This window comes from Diaphorina citri, unplaced genomic scaffold, assembly GCF_000475195.1.
Source record: "Diaphorina citri unplaced genomic scaffold, Diaci psyllid genome assembly version 1.1 scaffold1127, whole genome shotgun sequence".
NCBI lineage: Eukaryota > Metazoa > Arthropoda > Insecta > Hemiptera > Psyllidae > Diaphorina > Diaphorina citri.
In genome coordinates this window covers 13,766-34,390 of record NW_007378556.1, presented here as the reverse complement: position 1 = coordinate 34,390, position 20,625 = coordinate 13,766, and the positions used below count along the sequence as shown (strand labels likewise).

The 20,625-nt window shown below is 39.2% G+C and overlaps 1 protein-coding gene and 1 long non-coding RNA gene across 2 annotated transcripts in view; both read left to right on the top strand.

Moving 5' to 3' along the window:
* The first annotated feature begins 784 nt into the window (after positions 1-784).
* The window catches only part of LOC103514354 (nuclear pore complex protein Nup155), a 29,490-nt gene continuing 9,649 nt past the window's right edge, over positions 785-20,625 (top strand). Inside the window, exons 1-6 of the mRNA XM_017446192.2 lie at positions 785-895; positions 1,012-1,087; positions 1,644-1,766; positions 13,728-13,900; positions 14,462-14,733; positions 15,632-15,879. Coding sequence (XP_017301681.1) covers positions 785-895; positions 1,012-1,087; positions 1,644-1,766; positions 13,728-13,900; positions 14,462-14,733; positions 15,632-15,879 — 1,003 coding nt within the window. The remainder of the gene's footprint in view (positions 896-1,011; positions 1,088-1,643; positions 1,767-13,727; positions 13,901-14,461; positions 14,734-15,631; positions 15,880-20,625) is intronic.
* LOC113469548 lies at positions 18,890-19,226 on the top strand. The gene is made up of 2 exons (XR_003392920.1): positions 18,890-18,976; positions 19,066-19,226. It is a non-coding gene; the product is annotated as an uncharacterized LOC113469548 (long non-coding RNA).

Genomic DNA, 20,625 nt, shown 5'->3' with positions numbered 1-20,625 from the left:
GAGCTCCTCCGGAGGTCCTTTTGAAATTCGTCCCTGAAAAGGGAGCTTTCAAGCTTCGTTTACACGGTACGCTCTACGTTCGTTGTAAGACTTGGCAACATGGCATTATTTGAAAAATTTTGAGGTTAGCTTTCAACAGTGAACAGTTCAAAAAAATCAAAACTTTTTCGCTTCGTTTACACGGTACGCTCTACGTTCGTTGTAAGACTTGGCAACATGGCATTATTTGAAAAATTTTGAGGTTAGCTTTCAACAGTTCAAAAAAATCAAAACTTTTTCTGTAAAGTGTGTAAAGCCGCTAATGAATTTTATGATTATGAACTGCATTTAAAAGTTTATTTAATTTTAATATTAAGTACAGACAATTTAACGCTTCGAAATTAAAGTTACTTAAGTGTGTAAAAAGCTCAGTTTCTTTACGTTCCGTGATCTCCCCTTTCTAGGCTTTCTTTGAAGATGGTTAAACAAACCTTTTGAAGGCTCCGGAAACACTGCAATGCTAGAAGTTTGATCATAATTAAAACCCTCTCTTTTAAGCTTGAACTGAAAACACCACCTACTTCTGTTTGCTATAAATTCATTGTAAAATTCACTATATCACAATGTATACCATGTCCAACTCTAGGCTTTCTTTGAAGATGGTTAAACAAACCTTTTGAAGGCTCCAGAAACACTGCAATGCTAGAAGTTTGATCATAATTAAAACCCTCTGTTTTAAGCTTGAACTGAAAACACCACCTACTTCTGTTTGATATAAATACATTGTAAAATTCACTATATCACAATGTATACCATGTCCAACTCCGATATATCCATCCGCAACCAATCAATGGATAGCAGCCGAGTTCAGATGGAATCTCTTGAGACAGCAGCAAAGATGCTGGAAAAACATATGGTGTTGGACAGCAACTATGCATCACTCTATGACAAAATGAGAATTCGATTTAATAAGAGTAAGTAGGTATTGGTTTCAGGAATCATATTTATATATGATACAAACTTACTCCAAAGATGCTGGAAAAACATATGGTGTTGGACAGCAACTATGCATCACTGTATGACAAAATGAGAATTCGATTTAATAAGAGTAAGTATTGGTTTCAGGAATCATATTTATATATGATACATACTCAAAAATGGTTGCCCAAAACAAGAGGTGTAAATCCAAGTCCACCACTGGCAATAAATTTTGCTCAAGAGGCTTGTGTGTTTAAACACCAAAAGTATCAAGAAAGTTTCTTGTACTTACATACTCTTATCTCTAGAACAATAATATTGTCAGTGGGACACTTGTTGCAATGTTATAATATTGCTCATAGCTGAAGTTTTATCACTGCATGCCACACACAAGTTATAAATATATCTGTTTTTTGTCAGATTAATTCCAACCAGGGTTCAAAAATATTGTCAGAGGTGTTTACACATCAAAAGTCATTAGATTCCAGCTCCAAAGTTCAACTGTCTAAGATTGATAATGAAAAATGCTACAATCAAAGATAAAATAGATCACACATCAAAAGTCATTAGATTCTAGCTCCAAAGTTCAACTGTCTAAGATTGATAATGAAAAATGCTACAATCAAAGATAAAATAGATCAAGATTGTAAAATGTTTTTCTCTGATGTACATTTCTTTTCTTACAGATTGTGCTACTGTGAGTGGTTCAAGTGAGCTTGATTACCCAAGAGGTGCTGCATTCACCAATATCAAACAACTTGTACCTGTCAATAAAGTACCAATTCCTCCTGAGATCATTGAAAACTTTAGTTGTATCCTTTATAATCATGAGAATACTCATTTTATATAGCCCAACTTTGTACAGAGTTCTTGTCATTGAATGCTCCAATCAGAATTGGTTTGTTTGGTTGTTGATTTTTTTTTCCTTTCTCATAATAAGGACATGCATTAGGTTAAATGTGCATTTGGTGAGGTAGGTAAGTAAATAGACAACGGCCTGCTGTGGAAATATCATGAGCGACATGGCAACCATGCAGCGGCCGCTGATATCCTCATGAAGATGGCCAAGACACCTGGTAACAATGTAGAGTTACAGGAGAGAGCTGAGTTCCTGTAGCCATGTCTTCTCTCTACACGTCCATCGCAATCTCTAAACAATACTTCAGCTTGTTAGTAACTAATTAGACTGCAAGAACAAATCGAGTGGTCTAAATTCAAGTGTAGGGCCTTGTAGGGCTCATGCACAGGTCTACCAAGTCCCATCACAGTACATACCATTAATATTTATGGGTATTAGAGTGAACTTTTGAGTTGTATGGCCGCCATACACGCCATACATACACGCTACGCCACTGCATTACCCTGCTTTTATATGTGAATGCCCGCGTGTATCTATATGTTACCGCGAATTTCCGAAAAGGGGGTGATGGTTGGTTTGGACACATGGTTTGAGAGGTATTTGGGGATGGGCCAAAGAGGCACGAAACACGTTTTGAGGTCCCTAGAGCCTAAATCCAAAGTTTCAGCCATTGGTCCATGTGTGTGTCTGTCTGTAAACAAATCCCTCTAAATAAGGCCCTGAGAGGAAGACCAATGAGAGAGAGGGGATGGAGAAGACAGGAAGAAGTGAATAGACCAGGGGTGGCCATAATGTAGCCTCGTTGTGGCCACTTCGCGAACCGTAAGCGGCTCAAGAGACGATCTTGATTTAGGGGGTGGGCCGGGCCCCCTGGGCCATGAGACGATCTTGTGTGGCTTTCTAATCATGGTTCATACTTGTTGATAAATTTCTCGTCGAGACTCGAGAACTGAAGATTAGAATTTCCATGATAGAATTTCCTGAATTCTGAAGATTGTAGACCAAAATTTTCAAAAATTTCGCCTGTGGTGCTGTAAGTTACCTAGTCCCTTTTCGTGTAAACAAAAAATTCTGGTTAGGTGATATGGGCTATTTTTTCCAAGACTATTTACCTGCCTACTTATTACTCCTTAAAAGTAGGGTGCCCCAATTTGTCGGTTCACCATGATTTATTCTCAATAGCATCATTTATTTCCCCCCTTGGATGGCCAGAGAAATTTTACGAACCAAAACATCGGGAATTCACACTACCATATCCATACAAAAAACGCACTGGCTGTTTATGTGTGCATTGATAAAAAAGAAATAAAAGAATATTTAGCCTGAGGTAGTGCGGCGTTCGTAACACGAGTCCAATCGACCAATGAAACCAACCTCAGGGGACATTTGATGTGACGTCATCGCCTACGGGAGCGTATGCCGTGACGTCCAAGTTCACGATTTACCGGCATTTTTTTTTTAATCTATTTATCTCAAAAAGTCGTAAGAAAAGAAAAATTTCGTTGGTCCTCATTTTTCCTGCTCTATGACTTTGAAACATCACCCAAGTAAGCGCAACTGATCTATTATTTTTCTACATGATATTTCAATGACTCACTGACTCAGTGTGATACTTTGTAACAAGTGGACTTTGAATTTCAGCCAATGCGGAGACAGTGTAACAAGTGGACTTTGAATTTCAGCCAATCAGAGAGCACGCAAGATAGGAATTAGGCTTTGTAGCACACGATTAAACAAGGATTCTAGGCAAAGTTTTTTCCCCGGCACAGATAGAGTTGTGTAGACGCGGGAAAAGTGAATTTCACGTGTACAGAATATTAAGTACCTACCTTTATTAAGTAGGTAGGTAATTTGATGAGGATTTTTAATACTTTCCTTATCCTATAGGAAGGAAAGTAATGTAATCGGGTCAAATTTTCGATGGTCAGTTTTAGGTTAACGCGTTGGACTTTGGATCTGGAGGTTGGTGGTTCGAGTCCAAGTCAAGTCATAAAATCTAGGTGGAATAATTTGGGAACGGTATTTGTGACAATCATTTAAGTATGCTTCATACAATAATTAAAAAAAAAAAAAAACTTTTGTTTTCCCTTTTCTTTTCTGGTCTTTTTCTTTGGTGTGTCCACGGACGTGACTTCTGCATAATTACCTACCCAATTAAAATTCCTTTCCTTTCTTTATTCTGACCGCTTTTGGACAGATTTCGACCGTTTTTTTGGCGGTTTTCAGCTATAGCGACAAAACGGTTAGAGATATTGTAAAAATTAGAGTAAAAGAACACTCAAATAAGCATCATGCAATAGGATAAGGAAAGTCGTGCGATGTTCACACCAGATTTTTAATTGTTAATTACTAGTATCCCCTTTAAGGAAGGCTCAGTCAGCCTAGTTAGCTTGGTTGGTAGCGCGTCTGCCTTGTAAGCGCTAGTCCGCGGGTTCTATTCCCGCCCGGGACGGATTTTATACCCTGACCGGATATTGTTCGTTCTCGGAATGGTTGGCTTTCTCCTATCCTGTCTTCCTTCTCTCTTCGATTATCGGGACGATAAGACCTTAGCAGTTACAGTTCCCTCTGTCAAACCTCTTAAAAAAAAAAAGATAGATGATAATAATAGAATTATATGTGCCTAGGTGTTTGATAGAGAGAGCTGTAAATACTGAGGTCTTAGTGTCCCGAAGAATGAAGAGATTCGAAGAGAGGAGGGGAGACAGAATACGAACCTCACATGTTTCCTATACTGTCTTCCTTCTCTCTTTGATTTCGGGACGATAAGACCATAGCAGTTACAGTTCCCTCTATCAAACCTCTAAAAAAAAATAATAAATAAATAAAAAAAATAAATAAGAAGGAGAAAGGGATAGAAAGAAAAGTAAAAGGGAAAGAGAGAGTGGAATAAGGTAGAGGCAGAAGGAGAGAAGAGGTGGTACAAGGAAAGGTATTAATTGTAGAAGAAAAGAGCAAGGGGATAGGTGTGAGTAGGGTCTCCAGATCAAATTTTTAAAAAGTAGGACATTTGGTTCCAGAAACCCGGACATTCCATCGAAAACCCGGACATTTCCCAAATTTCAAAATGTATAGTTTGCACCAGTGCCCAGGGTGCAGAGAACACTGCATTTGCCTTACTTAAGTTACACACGATCGTTCTTCTTCACATTCCGATGAAAGCAAACATTTTTACTGGTTTTGTTGATGTTTCATGAATACGAATGTCCATAATGTAAAGACAATCATTAGTCATGTAAAATACACATGACGAATTGTCAACCTATGTATAAATTGTAGGCATTTCTAGGTAAAACATGAAGTAGGTATTTACTTTTTCTGAACTGAATTCACTGAATAAAAGAGACAAATTAATAAATTATTCAATAAATACTGTGATTTATGAATCTCATCAAAAACCCGGACATTTCCCAAATTTTCAAAAATCCCCCCGGACGCCGGACAAACATGTAAAAACCCGGACATGTCCGGGAAAAACCGGACGTCTGGAAACCCTAGCTACGATGTGTTTTTTTCATCGAGTTACGTAGTGTTACTGACGGATTTTCACTGTAATATCCTAATTGAAATACTTTAATTTACCTACCTACCTAGATTCTTCATTAATCGACCGAGTACATAGCTGGAACGATGTAGGATAATATGTATGTATGTGCCTAGATTATTCGATATCCCAATTTTACAGATCTCTAATGACCAGTGTCTCTTAATTTTGAAATAAAGTGACATTTTAAATTCTAAAGTACAAGTATGCTCCATGTTCCCATGGAATTGTTCTGATTTTCATCCTTATACCTCTCAAAAAGACAGGCTGGCTTTCTCCTATCCCGTCTTCCTTCTTCGCTTTCGGGACGATAAAACCTTATCAAACCTCTTGGGGGGAAAAAAAAGTAGGTACCTCTCAATCTCTTTAAGATGGCACGTGCGATTGAGAATTTGGATTGAATTTGAAAGAAGTTTCTCTACAATATCTACTATTTTAGCCATGTCTTCTCTCTACACGTCCATCGCAATCTCTAAACAATACTTCAGCTTGTTAGTAACTAATTAGACTGCAAGAACAAATCGAGACACAAATCGATCAATCAGAAATCAGATCGACACGAGGAAAAATCGAAAAGAAATTGTCTTCTTGAGGAACGATCGATTAATTAAAATAAAGCTAGAATATATACACTTGAGTTAATAAAACATGGAACAAGTTACATGTCCATTGCTTTAGACCCCGCTCCCACTTGTGAGTTTCATTCGATTTTTTTCCGAATGTCCTGTAGGCAATGTACTCGTAGAATGAGTTCCCACTACACACGACACGATTTTTTGTCATAACGACACAAAATGTCCTAGGCAATGTAGGTAATTTATATGAGAGTGTTCCCATTACACTACACACGACTTTTTTTTTCCAAAAAACAAATGGAAAAGGGGTCTTAAATTGTGTTTTATGTAGGTACATTTTTTTTAAAAAGAGTTTTTGACAGAGGGAACTGTAACTGCTATGGTCTTATCGTCCCGAAATCGAAGAGAGAAGGAAGACAGGATAGGAAAAAGCCAGCCGTTCCGAGAACGAACATTATCCCATCAGGATAATATCCGCCCCGGGCGGGAATCGAACCCGCGGCCTAGCGCTTACAAGGCAGACGCACTACCAACTAAGCTAACTAGGCTGGCTGACCAGTGTCTCTTAATTTTGAAATAAAGTGACATTTTAAATTCCAAAGTGTGCTCCATGGTCCCATGAAGACAGGCAGGCTTTCTCCTATATCCCGTCTTCCTTCTCTCTTCGCTTTCGGGATGATAAAACCTTATCAAACCTCTTGGGGGGAAAAAAAAGTAGGTACCTCTCAATCTCTTTAAGATGGCACGTGTGATTGAGAATTTGGATTGAATTTGAAAGAAGTTTCTCTACAATATCTACTATTTTAGCCATGTCTTCTCTCTACACGTCCATCGCAATCTCTAAACAATACTTCAGCTTGTTAGTAACTAATTAGACTGCAAGAACAAATCGAGACACAAATCGATCAATCAGAAATCAGATCGACACGAGGAAAAATCGAAAAGAAATTGTCTTCTTGAGGAACGATCGATTAATTAAAATAAAGCTAGAATATACACTTGAGTGAATAAAACATGGAACAAGTTACATGTCCACTGTTTTAGATCTCGTTCCCACTTGTGAGTTTCATTCGATTTTTTTTCACCAGGTCTAGAATACATATTAACCTCAACAATTTCCGAGATTTCTACCACAAAAAGAGACTCTTTGGTTCTCTGCGCGCACTGTGAACAAGCACTATTATCATTATTTCCTGGTAACCCTGTATTAATATAAATTTTCTATGAATATACGGAGATATCTTCTATGTGTATTCCGTGTCCTTTTGTATTGCTCCCCCTACCATCCTACCTGTCCATTGCGTTATATGAATAGAAAATCATACAGATTCATACATAACATGTGTGTACTGATTTACTTATTTGAATAGAAAATGCTCATATGTACAATTTATTGTACATAGCATATACGTATTATATAATATGTTTGTGCTACTATATGTATGTATATTTAAGTGTATGTACTAGACTTTACTATAATGTACTGATTTACCTACTGATTTATTTGTATAGAAAAATTAGAAATGCCCATACATGTGTCTATATGCTCATGACTTGTACATTTCTGCAGTGTACCTATATGTATGGCTTTTGTCTGAAATTTCTCACACACAGAAATCGGTGGCGTTAAAGTTTCAGAAGAGCAAACTGTGAAATGCTTGCCTTTTCCCAACTTTTGTGCCTAGACTTCTTACGAAGGCCAGGGTTCTTTTAGGACTGATTTCTTTGACTTCTTTAGGTGTTATGATCATCCTTGAGAAGTATATCAAGAACTTTTTCACAATTTTTGTAGATATCACAGCATTACTTAGTGCCTCTTCTGCAATCAATTTTCTTGTTTCAATAATCTTTCTACGCTGGTAATGCCTCCCTCTCTTCTTCTTTCTCCAATTCTCTCTCTCTCTCTCTCTCTCTCTCTCTCTCTCTCTCTCCCTCTTTCGTCTTTTTCTATGATAACTTTGATCCATCAGCATTTAGTGTCTTTCGTCAAAAAATTGATTTGAAATATTCGAAAACCCCCTTCTCTTTCCTTTCATTCTTCTTATCCTTTCAATGGGTCTTCTTATCCTTTCAATGGGTCAATATTTCATCACAGGGTGTTCCGTTGCTCAGTCAGGTGTTCTGGAAAACCAGTTGGACAGGATCAGGTGAACGCGCAAATCAGGGACAAGATAAATCAAAACCGGTTGTATAGTAGACACCCTGTAATTTGCTTCTTGCTTTGATCTGAAAGAAAATTTACCTTATTTTTGGATGGTTTACCTTTTCCTCCGTGAACCAGGTGTCTAAAAACTTTCATCCAAAATCCACCTGTTGCTTTCGTAAATTCGTATCGGAAATTCGGAACGGTTTTTTTGTTTTCGTTTTAGTGCGTTCGTTTTTTCGTTATCGGTTGGACTTAGTTCGCGTGGAACGACATTTCGGCAACGGATTTTTACTCAACGAAAAGCTGCTTAAGTTTTTGAAATTTACTTAAGTTTGTGAAGTTCTACTTGAGTTTTTGAAGATCCAAGTTCAATTTCCAACGGATAAAATTCTTCTTCAAATAGTTCTGTGAAACCAAAAACAGTAGTTTTGTGAAACCAAAAATCGCCTGTGTTTTTTTCTTGGCGTTTGAAGATCCAAGTTCAATTTCCAACGGATAAAATTCTTCTTCAAACAGTTCTGTGAAACCAAAAACAGTAGTTTTGTGAAACCAAAAATCTCCTGAGTTTTGTTTCCATTTTTGTCGATGGTGGGATTCGAACCCGGGACCTTCTGCATGGCAAGCAAGCGCGTTACCACTGGACCAACCGTGCCCCCATTACATGTCCATTGTTTTAGGCCCCGTTCCCACTTGTGAGTTTCATTCGATTTTTTTTTAGAAACAAATCGATCAATCAGAAATCAGATCGACACGAGGAAAAATCGAAAAGAAATTGTCTTCTTGAGGAACGATCGATTAATTAAAGTAAAGCTAGAATATACACTTGAGTGAATAAAACATGGAACAAGTTACATGTCCATTGCTTTAGACCCCGCTCCCACTTGTGAGTTTCATTCGATTTTTTTCCGAATGTCCTGTAGGCAATGTACTCGTAGAATGAGTTCCCACTACACACGACACGATTTTTTGTCATAACGACACAAAATGTCCTAGGCAATGTAGGTAATTTATATGAGAGTGTTCCCATTACAGTAGGTACACACGACTTTTTTTTCCAAAAAACAAATGGAAAAAGGGGTCTTAAATTGTGTTTTATGTAGGTATATATATTTTTTTTGAAGATCCAAGTTCAATTTCCAACGGATAAAATTCTTCTTCAAACAGTTCTGTGAAACCAAAAACAGTAGTTTTGTGAAACCAAAACCTGTGTTTTTTTCTTGGCGTGTGTGGAAAGACCTCCAATTTTTTGTCCCATTCAAACAAACAAATTCTCTGTTTAGAATTGTGATTAATTTTTGTGGCTGTTCTATCGATGTGGCAAGCGTTCTTCCATATTTAATCATCAATCCTAAGGTCAGAATAAAATTGAGCAAAAAAATTTTTTGAGAACCAATTGACTGGCATTTCCTCAAAGTTTAAAACCTCATAAGATTAAGTTGTGAAATTCGCTACTAAAAATTAAGTAAATAAAATAAGCTGGTAATTAATAAAAATAAGAAAATAAAAAATAAAATTTAAAGGATTATAAAAAAAAAAAACCAAATCAAAAATCTGATCTTTTATTCCGTTGATGAATTTAATCTTCCTGGTCTAAAGTGTTCCAAATATTCAACAAGATGAGAACGAACATTATCCCATCAGGATAAAATCCGCCTCGGGCGGGAATCGAACCCGCGGCCTAGCGCTTACAAGGCAGACGCGCTACCCACTAAGCTAACTAGGCTGGTTTTATATTTTTAACTTGAGAATTTGTGTTTGTTTGGTTGATCGATCGACTGATTGGTCGATCGATCGATTGATTGTTTAAGATAAATCAAAACCGGCTACCATTAATAGACACCCTGTAACTTCCTCTTAACAGAAAAATTAAGCCCGCCACTCACAATCAGTTTTTGGACTGATACGATCATCGGTCCACCGCATGCGATAAAACTCATCGTGAGTAGCAGGCTTTAAGTAATTTTTACAACGAGCTTTGAAAAATTCAGCCAGCCTAGTTAGATAGGAAGTTAGACATAAAAAGGCCACTCCGAGGCTTAGATGTAGGGGCGAACAGCCCTAAAGGATGGGTTAAGCTTCTACGAATCTATATAGGAAGGTAGAAGGTATTAGCACGTCTGCCTTGTATGAGCTAGATTCGGATTCGATTCCCGCCCGGGGCGGATTTTAACCTAAACAGATAAGGTTCTTTCTCGGAACGGCTGGCTTTCTCCTATCCTGTCTTTCTTCTCTCTTCGATTTCTGGGCGATAAGACCTCAGCTCAGCAGGTACAATTTCCGCTTTCAAACCCAAGTCTGTGAAAATTTTAATTGCACTTTCGTATTTCCTCAGAGTCCTTAGATTTATGTCCTTTCTCCATGTACCTGAGAATTCGAAGTAATCTTAATTTTTAGATGAATGTCTTTTTGTCTTTTATGTGATGATTGAAAGTAAGAACAAAAGAAAAATTCAAAACGTGTCATCCCTTAAGGCTTTCCAAATTCATTTGCCTTTTGTTTTAAAAGAAAATCTCCCCCTTTTTTATACACACGAAATTTTTCTTTTCAATTTTTACACACAGTTTTATAAAGAATTGTGATTAATTTTTGTGGCTGTTCTATCGATGTGGCAAGCGTTCTTCCATATTTAATCATCAATCCTAAGGTCAGAATAAAATCGAGCAAAAAAATTCGTTGAGAACCAATGGACTGGCATTTCCTCAAAGTTTAAAACCTCATAAGATTAAGTTGTGAAATTCTCTACTAAAAATTAAGTAAATAAAATAAGCTGTTAAATAATAAAAATAAGAAAATAAAAAATAAAATTTGAAGGATTATAAAAAAACCAAATCAAAAGTCCGATCTTCTTTTCTATCGATTAATTTAATCTTCCTGGTCTAAAGTGTTCCAAATATTCAACAAGATCTAAATAAAAATAACTCAATTCTTACCATCTTTGCCTTTAAAATAGACGAAGTTTTCGGCAAACTTTTCAATTTGTTTACGATAAATCTCCGCCACACCTTTGTCCGCAAAAACTCGCCCAAATATTTCCACAGTCCGGCCCGGAGGACCAAATTTTCGCGGGGATAAACCAGTTTTTTCGGCCTGAGCCGGGCTTTTAACTGGACAGCCGGCAGTTTTTAACTGTTTTTTTTTTTCTCTTTTTTTTTTTTGAGGTTGCAGGTGATAAATTATGCTTCTTTTGGCTTTTTCTAAAAGCAAGGGTTATATTTTCCAGAAGCAAGGGTCATTTTTTCTTCTTGGTAAGGTTTAAAAGCTGGGTCATTTTTCTGCAGGACCTCGGAAATGACACCTGTGTCTTGATAGCTAGATCCTCTCTTTGTAAGCAAGTTTATTTTGTTTGCAATAAGGTCTTTCTAGATCCAATATTTTTGTGATTACCTATTAAGGTGGATTTCCACCAACGCGACCTCTGTCGTGCGACAAAATCGCGCGACAATGTCGCGCGACGTGACCTGTTTTCACTTGCAATTAAAAAATATTTTAATTTATTTTTTTTTAAGCTGTGTATTAAACGTGATATAGGGTGATAAAAATTATAAAAAAAAATAAAATTTTATTAAAATTAAAGCACTCCAACTCATAATAAAGGAACAAACTAAAATGAAGAGTCGCGCGACACGTTTCCACTGGCATTGCTACGCGACATTCCTTTGATCCGGACCGACTTTCATCGGATAGAAGTCGCATGGTCGCACGACTTTTTTTCGAGTCGCGCGACACGTTTCCACTATGCGATTGGTGGAAATCCACCTTTAGGAAATGGATAATGTTTATTTGTTTCTTTCAAAGTTTCAACTTTCAAGGATTAAGATCTTCACATAGGTCTTCACTTCTTTTGATTTTCATCTCTTCTCTTCTCTTTTATTCTCTTCTCTCTTCTTGTGTGATTTTCAAATCACAATTTGCTTTTCCCTTCAATAACAATATGTAGTTTTAGCGTCTCCACCAATAATAATACAAACAATGCTATTGTAGATTATGGGAGTTTAGGCACATCCACCAATATGTATAGTTTTAGCGTCTCCACCAATAATAAAACTATTGTGTAATATGGAAGAAAAATTCATACCTAATTACCCAATACTTATTGTTTCAAGTTTCAAATCAATCGACTCGGCAAAAGATGGCTCGCCAAACTCGACTATATGAAGAAACGAGTATGAAGTTCAAAGTTATTAAAAAAAAAAGTTGAAAATGGAATCGAATTTTTTATAGTTTCAAGTTAGAGAAAAACCTGTGAAAATTGAAATACCAAAGCTAACCCTCATCAAACCAAGGCACTAAAAGGCCATACACATTCACACAAGAAGGCCAGCTTATAATCTCTCTCCTGATGACCAGACAAAAGGAAAATATTTTCCAAAGAAAGCCTCAGGAGGGGGCATATTTCTTTAAAAAAGACAAATACGTAGGATTTCAAGAAGGGGGCAGCTAAAAGCATGGGAAATAATAAATGTATAGGGTGATGAAGAAATGATAATTTTAACTGTCCAATTAACTCCCCACATGTTGAGATGAATTTCACAACACACCTTTGAAAAATCGCACCCCTTATTGTCGAAATAATCTATCGAAAAAAAAATACTTTACCTAATGAAAAAAAGAAAGGTAAAATAATTATATTGCCTTTTTAATCCCATCAAAATAGAAATTCGTACGTATAAATAGGTAATACCCGCATACGTAAACATAAAAGGATATCTAAAAATAAAAAGTCATAAAAAAATGAGTATGAGTAAGCTGATGAAAATTCATACCAAAAATAATCGTCTTGGTAAGCTCACTCCCAAAAGTGATACTCGATTTGCAAAAATACCTCATCAACAGAAAACGTTGATTTGAAATTTAGATAGCAACTTGGACTGAAATCATCCCTAAAGGTCGAGATCCAGCTTATATAAATGGGAATTAGGTATATTCCAAATTTCCAAGTACAGAGCCGACTTAGGGTCTTGACTTTTTCAGTCTGCTTTCAAAGTCCCCTTCTCTCAACTTCTTCAATCTCTTGCGAAAGACTTAGCGTATTTGCCAACACTTCCTGAGGTGTATCCAGAGGGGATGATGATGATATTTCATCATCCCAAAATCAGAGGCCTCAGTGCTCAATGGATCGTATATTGAAAGATTACATTACTTTCCTTCCTATAGGATAAGGAAAGTAAAAAGTGCTGTGTTTAGACTTTATAGGTTTTTAGAATGTTGAGCTAGGACAGGTAAGTTGGTAGTTCCAAGGGAGCAAGAGAATAGAGCCTTTGGACGGATCCAATATTTGATAAAATTGGGTTTTGGATTCATTTTGAATGAATTGGAAATTGGTGGAAGTGGTTTTCCGCAAATAGTCTCTAGAAAACTAGAAATACCTATAGCTGCCTGAGTATTAGGTACATACTCCTTCCTTTTTGTGCCACCTCTGATTATTTTTACAAGACGATTTTATCCAAATTCAACTTTGTTGTAATCTCTCCTGATGACCAGACAAAAGGAAAATATTTTCTAAAGAAAGCCTCAGGAGGGGGCATATTTCTTTAAAAAAGACAAATACGTAGGATTTCAAGAAGGGGGCAGCTAAAATCATGTGAAATAGTAAATGTATAGGGTGATGAAGAAATACTAATTGGTACTGTGAGCTCCCCATCGCAGAGACCCAGGTTCCTAGCAAACTAGAAGCCAAGGCACACATAGATCATATCATAGCACAATGTCTGGCTAGTCCTGATATCCTACTCCATGCTAGTGTGTATGACTGGATGATAAGTAATGGACTAACAGATGATCTGATTGAATCCAGTAAACCAAGTCTAGAGAAATACTTGGTACGGTGTCAAAGTCTATCACAATTCTCACTCGATCACAACGGCCTCAATATTGTGTCGATCTATTGTTCATTTTGCAAGTTACTGGGTAGCTCCGGTGACACAGGATAGAGCAAAGCCAGCCGTTCTGACAAAAGACCATTTAGGATAAAATCCGCATGACTTGACTGGGACTCCAACCACCAACCTCCAGATCCAAAGTCCAACACGTTAACCACTGCACTGCATTACTGAGGCTGGTGTAACTATGCTGGCTCAACTGATGTATTCTAAATGTCAATGATGAAGGCCGGGTATCGTTTCGAACTCTTGATGTTCGCGCGCCTCTTGGCACACTTGTTTCTTCTTCTTTTTCTTCACCTTTTCCGTGTACAGACGGGGTTGGTGTTTTCAGCCCTAACTAGGGTGATTGCTTTGGGCTGACATTTGGTTTTGGCTACAACTTCTCCGAGTAAATGCCCTTTGCACTCAACTTTTACTATGTCTTTAGCAAGGGAAGTTCAAACTGGTATACGCTTGATTACTTATTAATATTCTCCCCCTATATTTTCCTCTCCACAGCGTGATGCATCCTGGTTCTCTGCATCGTGCTCCAAGGTGTGTCTCACATCCAGTTCTCTCACCTACATTTTACCCACGTTCATCAACGCCCTCATCACCCAGGAAGACTCCCTGGCTCAGATCTGTATCGATAATAGCCGGAACGTTCTCTACACGAGATCGGAGCTGGGTTTAATCTCGGTGTATGATCTGTATGAACGAGGCCAGGGCTTCCGGAGCCTTGTCAGCCTCTCCGAGGAGATGATCGTGCAACAGGCGCTCAAGTTTCACATGTGAGTTGCTTCCGGAGCCTTGTCAGCCTCTCCGAGGAGATGATCGTGCAACAGGCGCTCAAGTTTCACATGTGAGTTGTGTTTGATGTCTGTTTTCAACCCTTTATTAATATAGCCTCTTTTGAAGCTCATTTTCTCTCTTTTGGTGTGATAGCGTCTATGCTGAAATATAGTAAAAAGAGGGGGAACAAGCTTCAAAGGGGGGAAATTGTATTAATTTTACCTCTTTTGGCGTGATAGTGTCTATTCTAAACCATAGGAAAAAGAGGGAAAACGAGCTTCAGAAGAGGGGAGATTCCGAAGGGAAAATACAACTTGGTCGGATAAAGTCTCAATGTGAGTTGTGTTTGATGTCTGTTTTTAACCCTTTTGAAGCTCATTTTCTCTCTTTTGGTGTTATAGCGTCTATGCTAAACTATAGTAAAAAGAGGGGGAACGAGATTCAAAGGGGGGGGGAAATTGTATTCATTTTACCTCTTTTGGCGTGCCTAAACCATAGGAAAAAGAGGGAAAACGAGCTTCAGAATAGGGGAGATTCCGAAAGGAAAATACAACTTGGTCGAATAAAGTCTCAGTAATAGGGCCAGCCTAGTTAGCTTAGTTGATAGTGCGTCTCTCTTGTAAGCGCTAGACCGCGGGTTCGATTCCCGCCCGGGGCGGATTTTATATTGGTAGTGCGTCTGCCTTGTAAGCGCTAGGCCGCGGGTTCGATTCCCGCCCGGGGCGGATTTTATCCTGCTGGGGTAATGTTCGTTCCCGGAACGGCTGGCTTTCATCTCCTATCCTGTCTTCCTTCTCTCTTCGATTTCGGAACGATAAGACCATAGCAGTTACAGTTCCCTCTGTCAAACCTTAAAGAAAAAAAAAAACTTATCGTTCACATTTGTTTCCGTTTCAGAACCCTACAGAAAAACTATCTGAAGCCGATCGTAAGCATTTCCGCCATTGAGGCGCGAGAGTGTCTTCTCCTAGGCCTAGTAGTCACGTGTGAGAGTGGCACCAGGCTCTATTTCAATGCCGGCTTCACACCCAAGTGCCAGCGCCCCTCCACGCTGACCCTGATGCATGTTAGACTGCCCCCTGGGTTCACGGGTGCACTGCCCCTGGCCCGACCTGATAAAGTCAACCTGGTGCATTATTCCAGAGGTAATGTGTAACAGAATGCACGAAACGAATTTTTCTTTGTCACGTTTTTTTTTTTTTTTTTTTTTTTTTTTTTTTTTTTTTTGAAGCGTATAGGTACCAAATGAATTAGTGTGTTCAAGTTAGTCTGCCTTGCAGGTGGCTAGGTCGCGGGTTCGATTCCCGCCCAGGCGAACTTTATCCCAAAGACATAAGGTTCGTTCTCGAAAAGGGCTGGCTTTCTGTTATTTTTATTACTAAGGGTTTGAAACAAACATCAAGTACAACTGCTTACAAGGTCTTAAGTGCCGGTTTTACCCTCAGTTGGCGACGCGGGCTATCCGCCTTTCAAAATGAACTCACCAAGCAGCTGCTGATTGCCAAGGCCAAGATGGTCGTTTATTCAACCACGCGACAACGTTGTTTATTTGAGTGATTTATGGGGAACTAGGTACGCGGATAGCACTTACTGTCGGCGCTGGCTAGAGTTTTTTTTTTTTTTTCTCGATTTAACTCGAATCTTTATAATGAAAAAGTCACTGGTGTGAGCAACTAGTTAAGCTTAGTTGTAGTGAGTCTGCTTGTAAGCGCTAGGCCGCGGATTCCCGCCGGGCGGAGTTTTATGCTGGATGGGATAATGTTCGTTCTCGGAACGCTGGCTTGTCTATCCTGTGCTTCTTCGTGGTGGCGTCTCTTTCGATTTCGGGACGATGAGACCATAGCAGTTAGCAGTTACCCTCTGTCAGAACTCTTAAAAAAATAAAAAAAATAGTCCAATGTTATTTATGATTTCCGGTTCCTGGTGAATAGACAGCATCCGCGGGCATACAGTGGGGAATCCATCTGCTATTCAGTAGTGGACCCCTATGCTTTTCCGTGTACGCTCGTTCATTGGGAATCACAAACTGTTCATCATGGATTTCGAGCCTTGGGGTGTTGGAAAGAATGTGGCCGTGGCGCGCTACCACGACTGCATTGGTACTAAGGAAAGAACCTCCCCTGGGTTGTTCAGGCAACATTATGTAGAGACCGCGCAAATAGTTGCACTGGGACACATTGTAAGATTTTTATCAAACCATTTTGTACCGTATACCTTTTTTTACATATTTTACTTACATTTACAGGTAAGCCTATTTCAGAGATGCTCTCATCATCTTAGGCTCGCTTCACGCTTCACTAATTTATTTCACACCCCCAATTTTATTTTTTTTTTTTTTTTTTTTTTTTTACTCGTACTTGTTGAACTTAAGGGTTCAAAAACTAATCAAATTTACTCTATGTGTTGGATCAGTCTTGCTGGATTTCATTAAAGAATGTTCAAATGCTAATGCATTGTGTTATTATATCTTATTGTTCCCAGGGTGTTGAGATCTACGCCAAGCTACGTCCTGTTGACATGCTGGCTCAGTTATTCAAGGATGGGAATGGTCCCGAGTCTCAGAGCGTCAAGCAATATTTCCAAGCTCAGTCAGAAGACCAGGCCTGTGCTTCTTGTCTAATCCTCGCCTGTAATAGTAATGCCCAGAATATTACCATCTCCGAGTGGGCAACTCGTGCCTTCTTCCTGTATGGAGGGGAACCTAAAGTCTCCCCTGCTAGTCTACAAGATTCCTATACCTCTCCGTTCTCCCCTAATGTCATCTCTACGCCCCGCCCTGTACAGCCAGGTGCTACCTTCCTCTCCACAACACAACAGCCACAGCAAGACACCGTGTTCTCCGCCAAACACAATGGTCTCTACCTCTATGTATCGCGTATACTAAGACCCTTGTGGACGAGGCGTGTGGTGAGAGAGGTCGGGGTAGGAGAGCTAGACACCTCGGTATCTCTTCTGGAAGTGAGCACCGTGTGTAGTCACCTTCAAGCCGTCAGCTGCTTCCTGGAGAATAACTCGAGTATACTACCACCCAGTAGTGTAAACTGGAAGTGAGCACCGTGTGCAGTCACCTTCAAGCCGTCAGCTGCTTCCTGGAGAATAACTCGAGTATACTACCACCCAGTAGTGTAGTGAAGGATATCACTATAGTGGATGATAACACCCTGTATAAGACACGTCTACAGGAGGTCTACCTGATGGAACGGAAGTCACTCGAGGCACTCAAACAATTCATAGGACAAGCCTGTCAGATCCTAGGCTTCTGGCGGATCCTGTGTGAACATCACTTCCCTAACATTGCGTCCTTCCTAACAGATGAACAGAAGTCACACCTGTGCTCCATGACATTCCAACAACTCATAGGTATCCCAGGGAACCAAGACGTGTGTAGTGTTCTGATGAATCATCTGCTCAACTATTACCTGGTATAGTTCAAACTGCAACACTAGAAAGATGGAAAAATAAACCCTACTTTTTACTTTCCTTTTCTCATGTTTGAAGGATCCAAGATATTTCTTCTGGGCTTTGACATATCATTTCTTGTTCCTTTCTTCCTAAAATATCGTTTCTTGATCTTCCAGAGTCCACTGGTGAAGGCCAAGAAGAGATTCAGCTCGTGAAGAAAGTCCTCTACTCAATTCCTACCGATGGAGTGACCATGTCGGCTGACTGATGTTCCAATCCCTCTACAACTGAAATCTCGTTGTACCCCAAATACCTGAAAATGTAGAGCGATGTAGCGGTAACACTTTGGGCTAGGAGTTCCTGGGTTCGGTTCACGGCAGAGATGAAGTTTTTTCGGCTCTGTGCTTGGAATACGGGGTGCACTCTTCGTGAGTATTTAGGACAATGGAGTAGCTCTTGAGAACGAATACAGAATAGGGGAAAGCTAGCCGTTCCGATAACAAACCTTACCTGTTTAGGATAAAATCCGCCCCGGGCGAGACTCGAACTTGCGACATTATAAAATACCGTTAGGCGCGTCGAACATTGGAAGCGTGTTACTATAGACTTTTCGCTTACGGGACTGTCTTCGGGCTATCATTTTCACAGGTTTGGTTTTTCAAGTGACTACGCTATGTGCGAAGGGCCTTACACATACGTGGTCTATACTTACAGCTTTTGCAATTTAGTGAGTGTCTCCAGACCACCGATGGCCTTTATTTTATTTCGTTGCAAATACAAGTGAGTCAGACTAGTGAGTGAGCCTATGTTGATCAGACTGGTGAGTAGATTGTTGTGCAGGTAGACCTTTTATTTCGTTGCAAATACAAGTGAGTCAGACTAGTGAGTGAGCCTATGTTGATCAGACTAGTGAGTAGATTGTTGTGCAGGTAGACTGTACTGACATTGATGAACTGAGCGATATCCTCCTGCAAATTATTCAGTGAGTTGTAAATACAAGTGAGTCAGACTAGTGAGTGAGCCTATGTTGATCAGACTAGTGAGTAGATTGTTGTGCAGTAGACTGTACTGACATTGATGAACTGAGCGATATCCTCCTGCAAATTATTCAGTGAAATGAGTTACAAATATGTACAAGTGAGTCATTCGATTGATCATAAATAAAAAGAGACGTAGAGACGTAACTTTTTTTTTAAAGAGGTTTGACAGAGGGAACTGTAACTGCTGAGGTCTTATCGTCCCGAAATTGAAGAGAGAAGAAGACGGGATTGGAGAAAGCTAGCAATTCTGAAAAAGAACATTATCCGTTCAGGATGAAATCCGCCCCGGGCGGGAATCGAACACGCGGCTTAGCGCTTACAAGGCTGACGCGCTACCAACCAAGCTAACCAGGCTGGCACTGTACTTACATGAATGTTGCTGATGCGTTTATCATTCAAATACAGATGGGACAAGTTCTTCGCCGTTTCCTCTGGAGGTCGATCTGGTTTTGGTTTAGTTGTCGGAATGTTACTGCTCCATTTGATAATCAAATCCGCGTTCAAAAGAACCATGTTGTTGTAGTTGTATAGCAGGAGGTCCTCACGATGGTTGGGTCTACGCCCCAGGACGACCCGGGAAGCTTAACAACTTTCCGGGTTCAAAAGAATCATGTTGAATTCTAGTACCTTTCATGTGTACGAGTTACACCTTCAATTTCACATAGGACTAAAATAGGAGGACACCTAGATATCATGAAACGTCTAAATCTAACTAGAACTACCTTTACACAGAAGCCTACGAACACAGAAACTCACAGACCTTGGTTTGAAGAATCCGTATTTGACCAAAATGATCCGAAAATTCTATACGCGGACGCGCTACCAACCAAGCTAACCAGGCTGGCACTGTACTTACATGAATGTTGCTGATGCGTTTATCATTCAAATACAGATGGGACAACTTCTTCACCGTTTCCTCTGGAGGTCGATCTGGTTTTGGTTTAGTTGTCGGAATGTTACTGCTCCATTTGATAATCATCTCCGCGTTCAAAAGAACCATGTTGTTGTAGTTGTAGCAGGAGGTCCTCACGATGGTTGGGTCTACGCCCCAGGACGACCCGGGAAGCTTAACAACTTTCCGGGTTCAAAAGAACCATGTTGAATTCTAGTACCTTTCATGTGTACGAGTTACACCTTCCATTTCACATAGGACTAAAATAGGAGGACACCTAGATAATAGATAGCGAGATGGATTGATCCTTAATAGTGTGCCACCAAAAAGTATAAATAACAATTAATTTAAATAAACATTGAACGAAAATAAAACTATGGGTAAAATACACTTCGCTCTAGATTGACATAACACTCATACCTACGCAAATGTTGAATTTCATAATGGCATGAATACAGAAACTTGATAAAATATTGAACAAATAAAACTTTCCTTATCCTATTGAATGATGCTTATTTGAGTGTTCTTTTACCCTAACTTTTACAATATCTCTAACT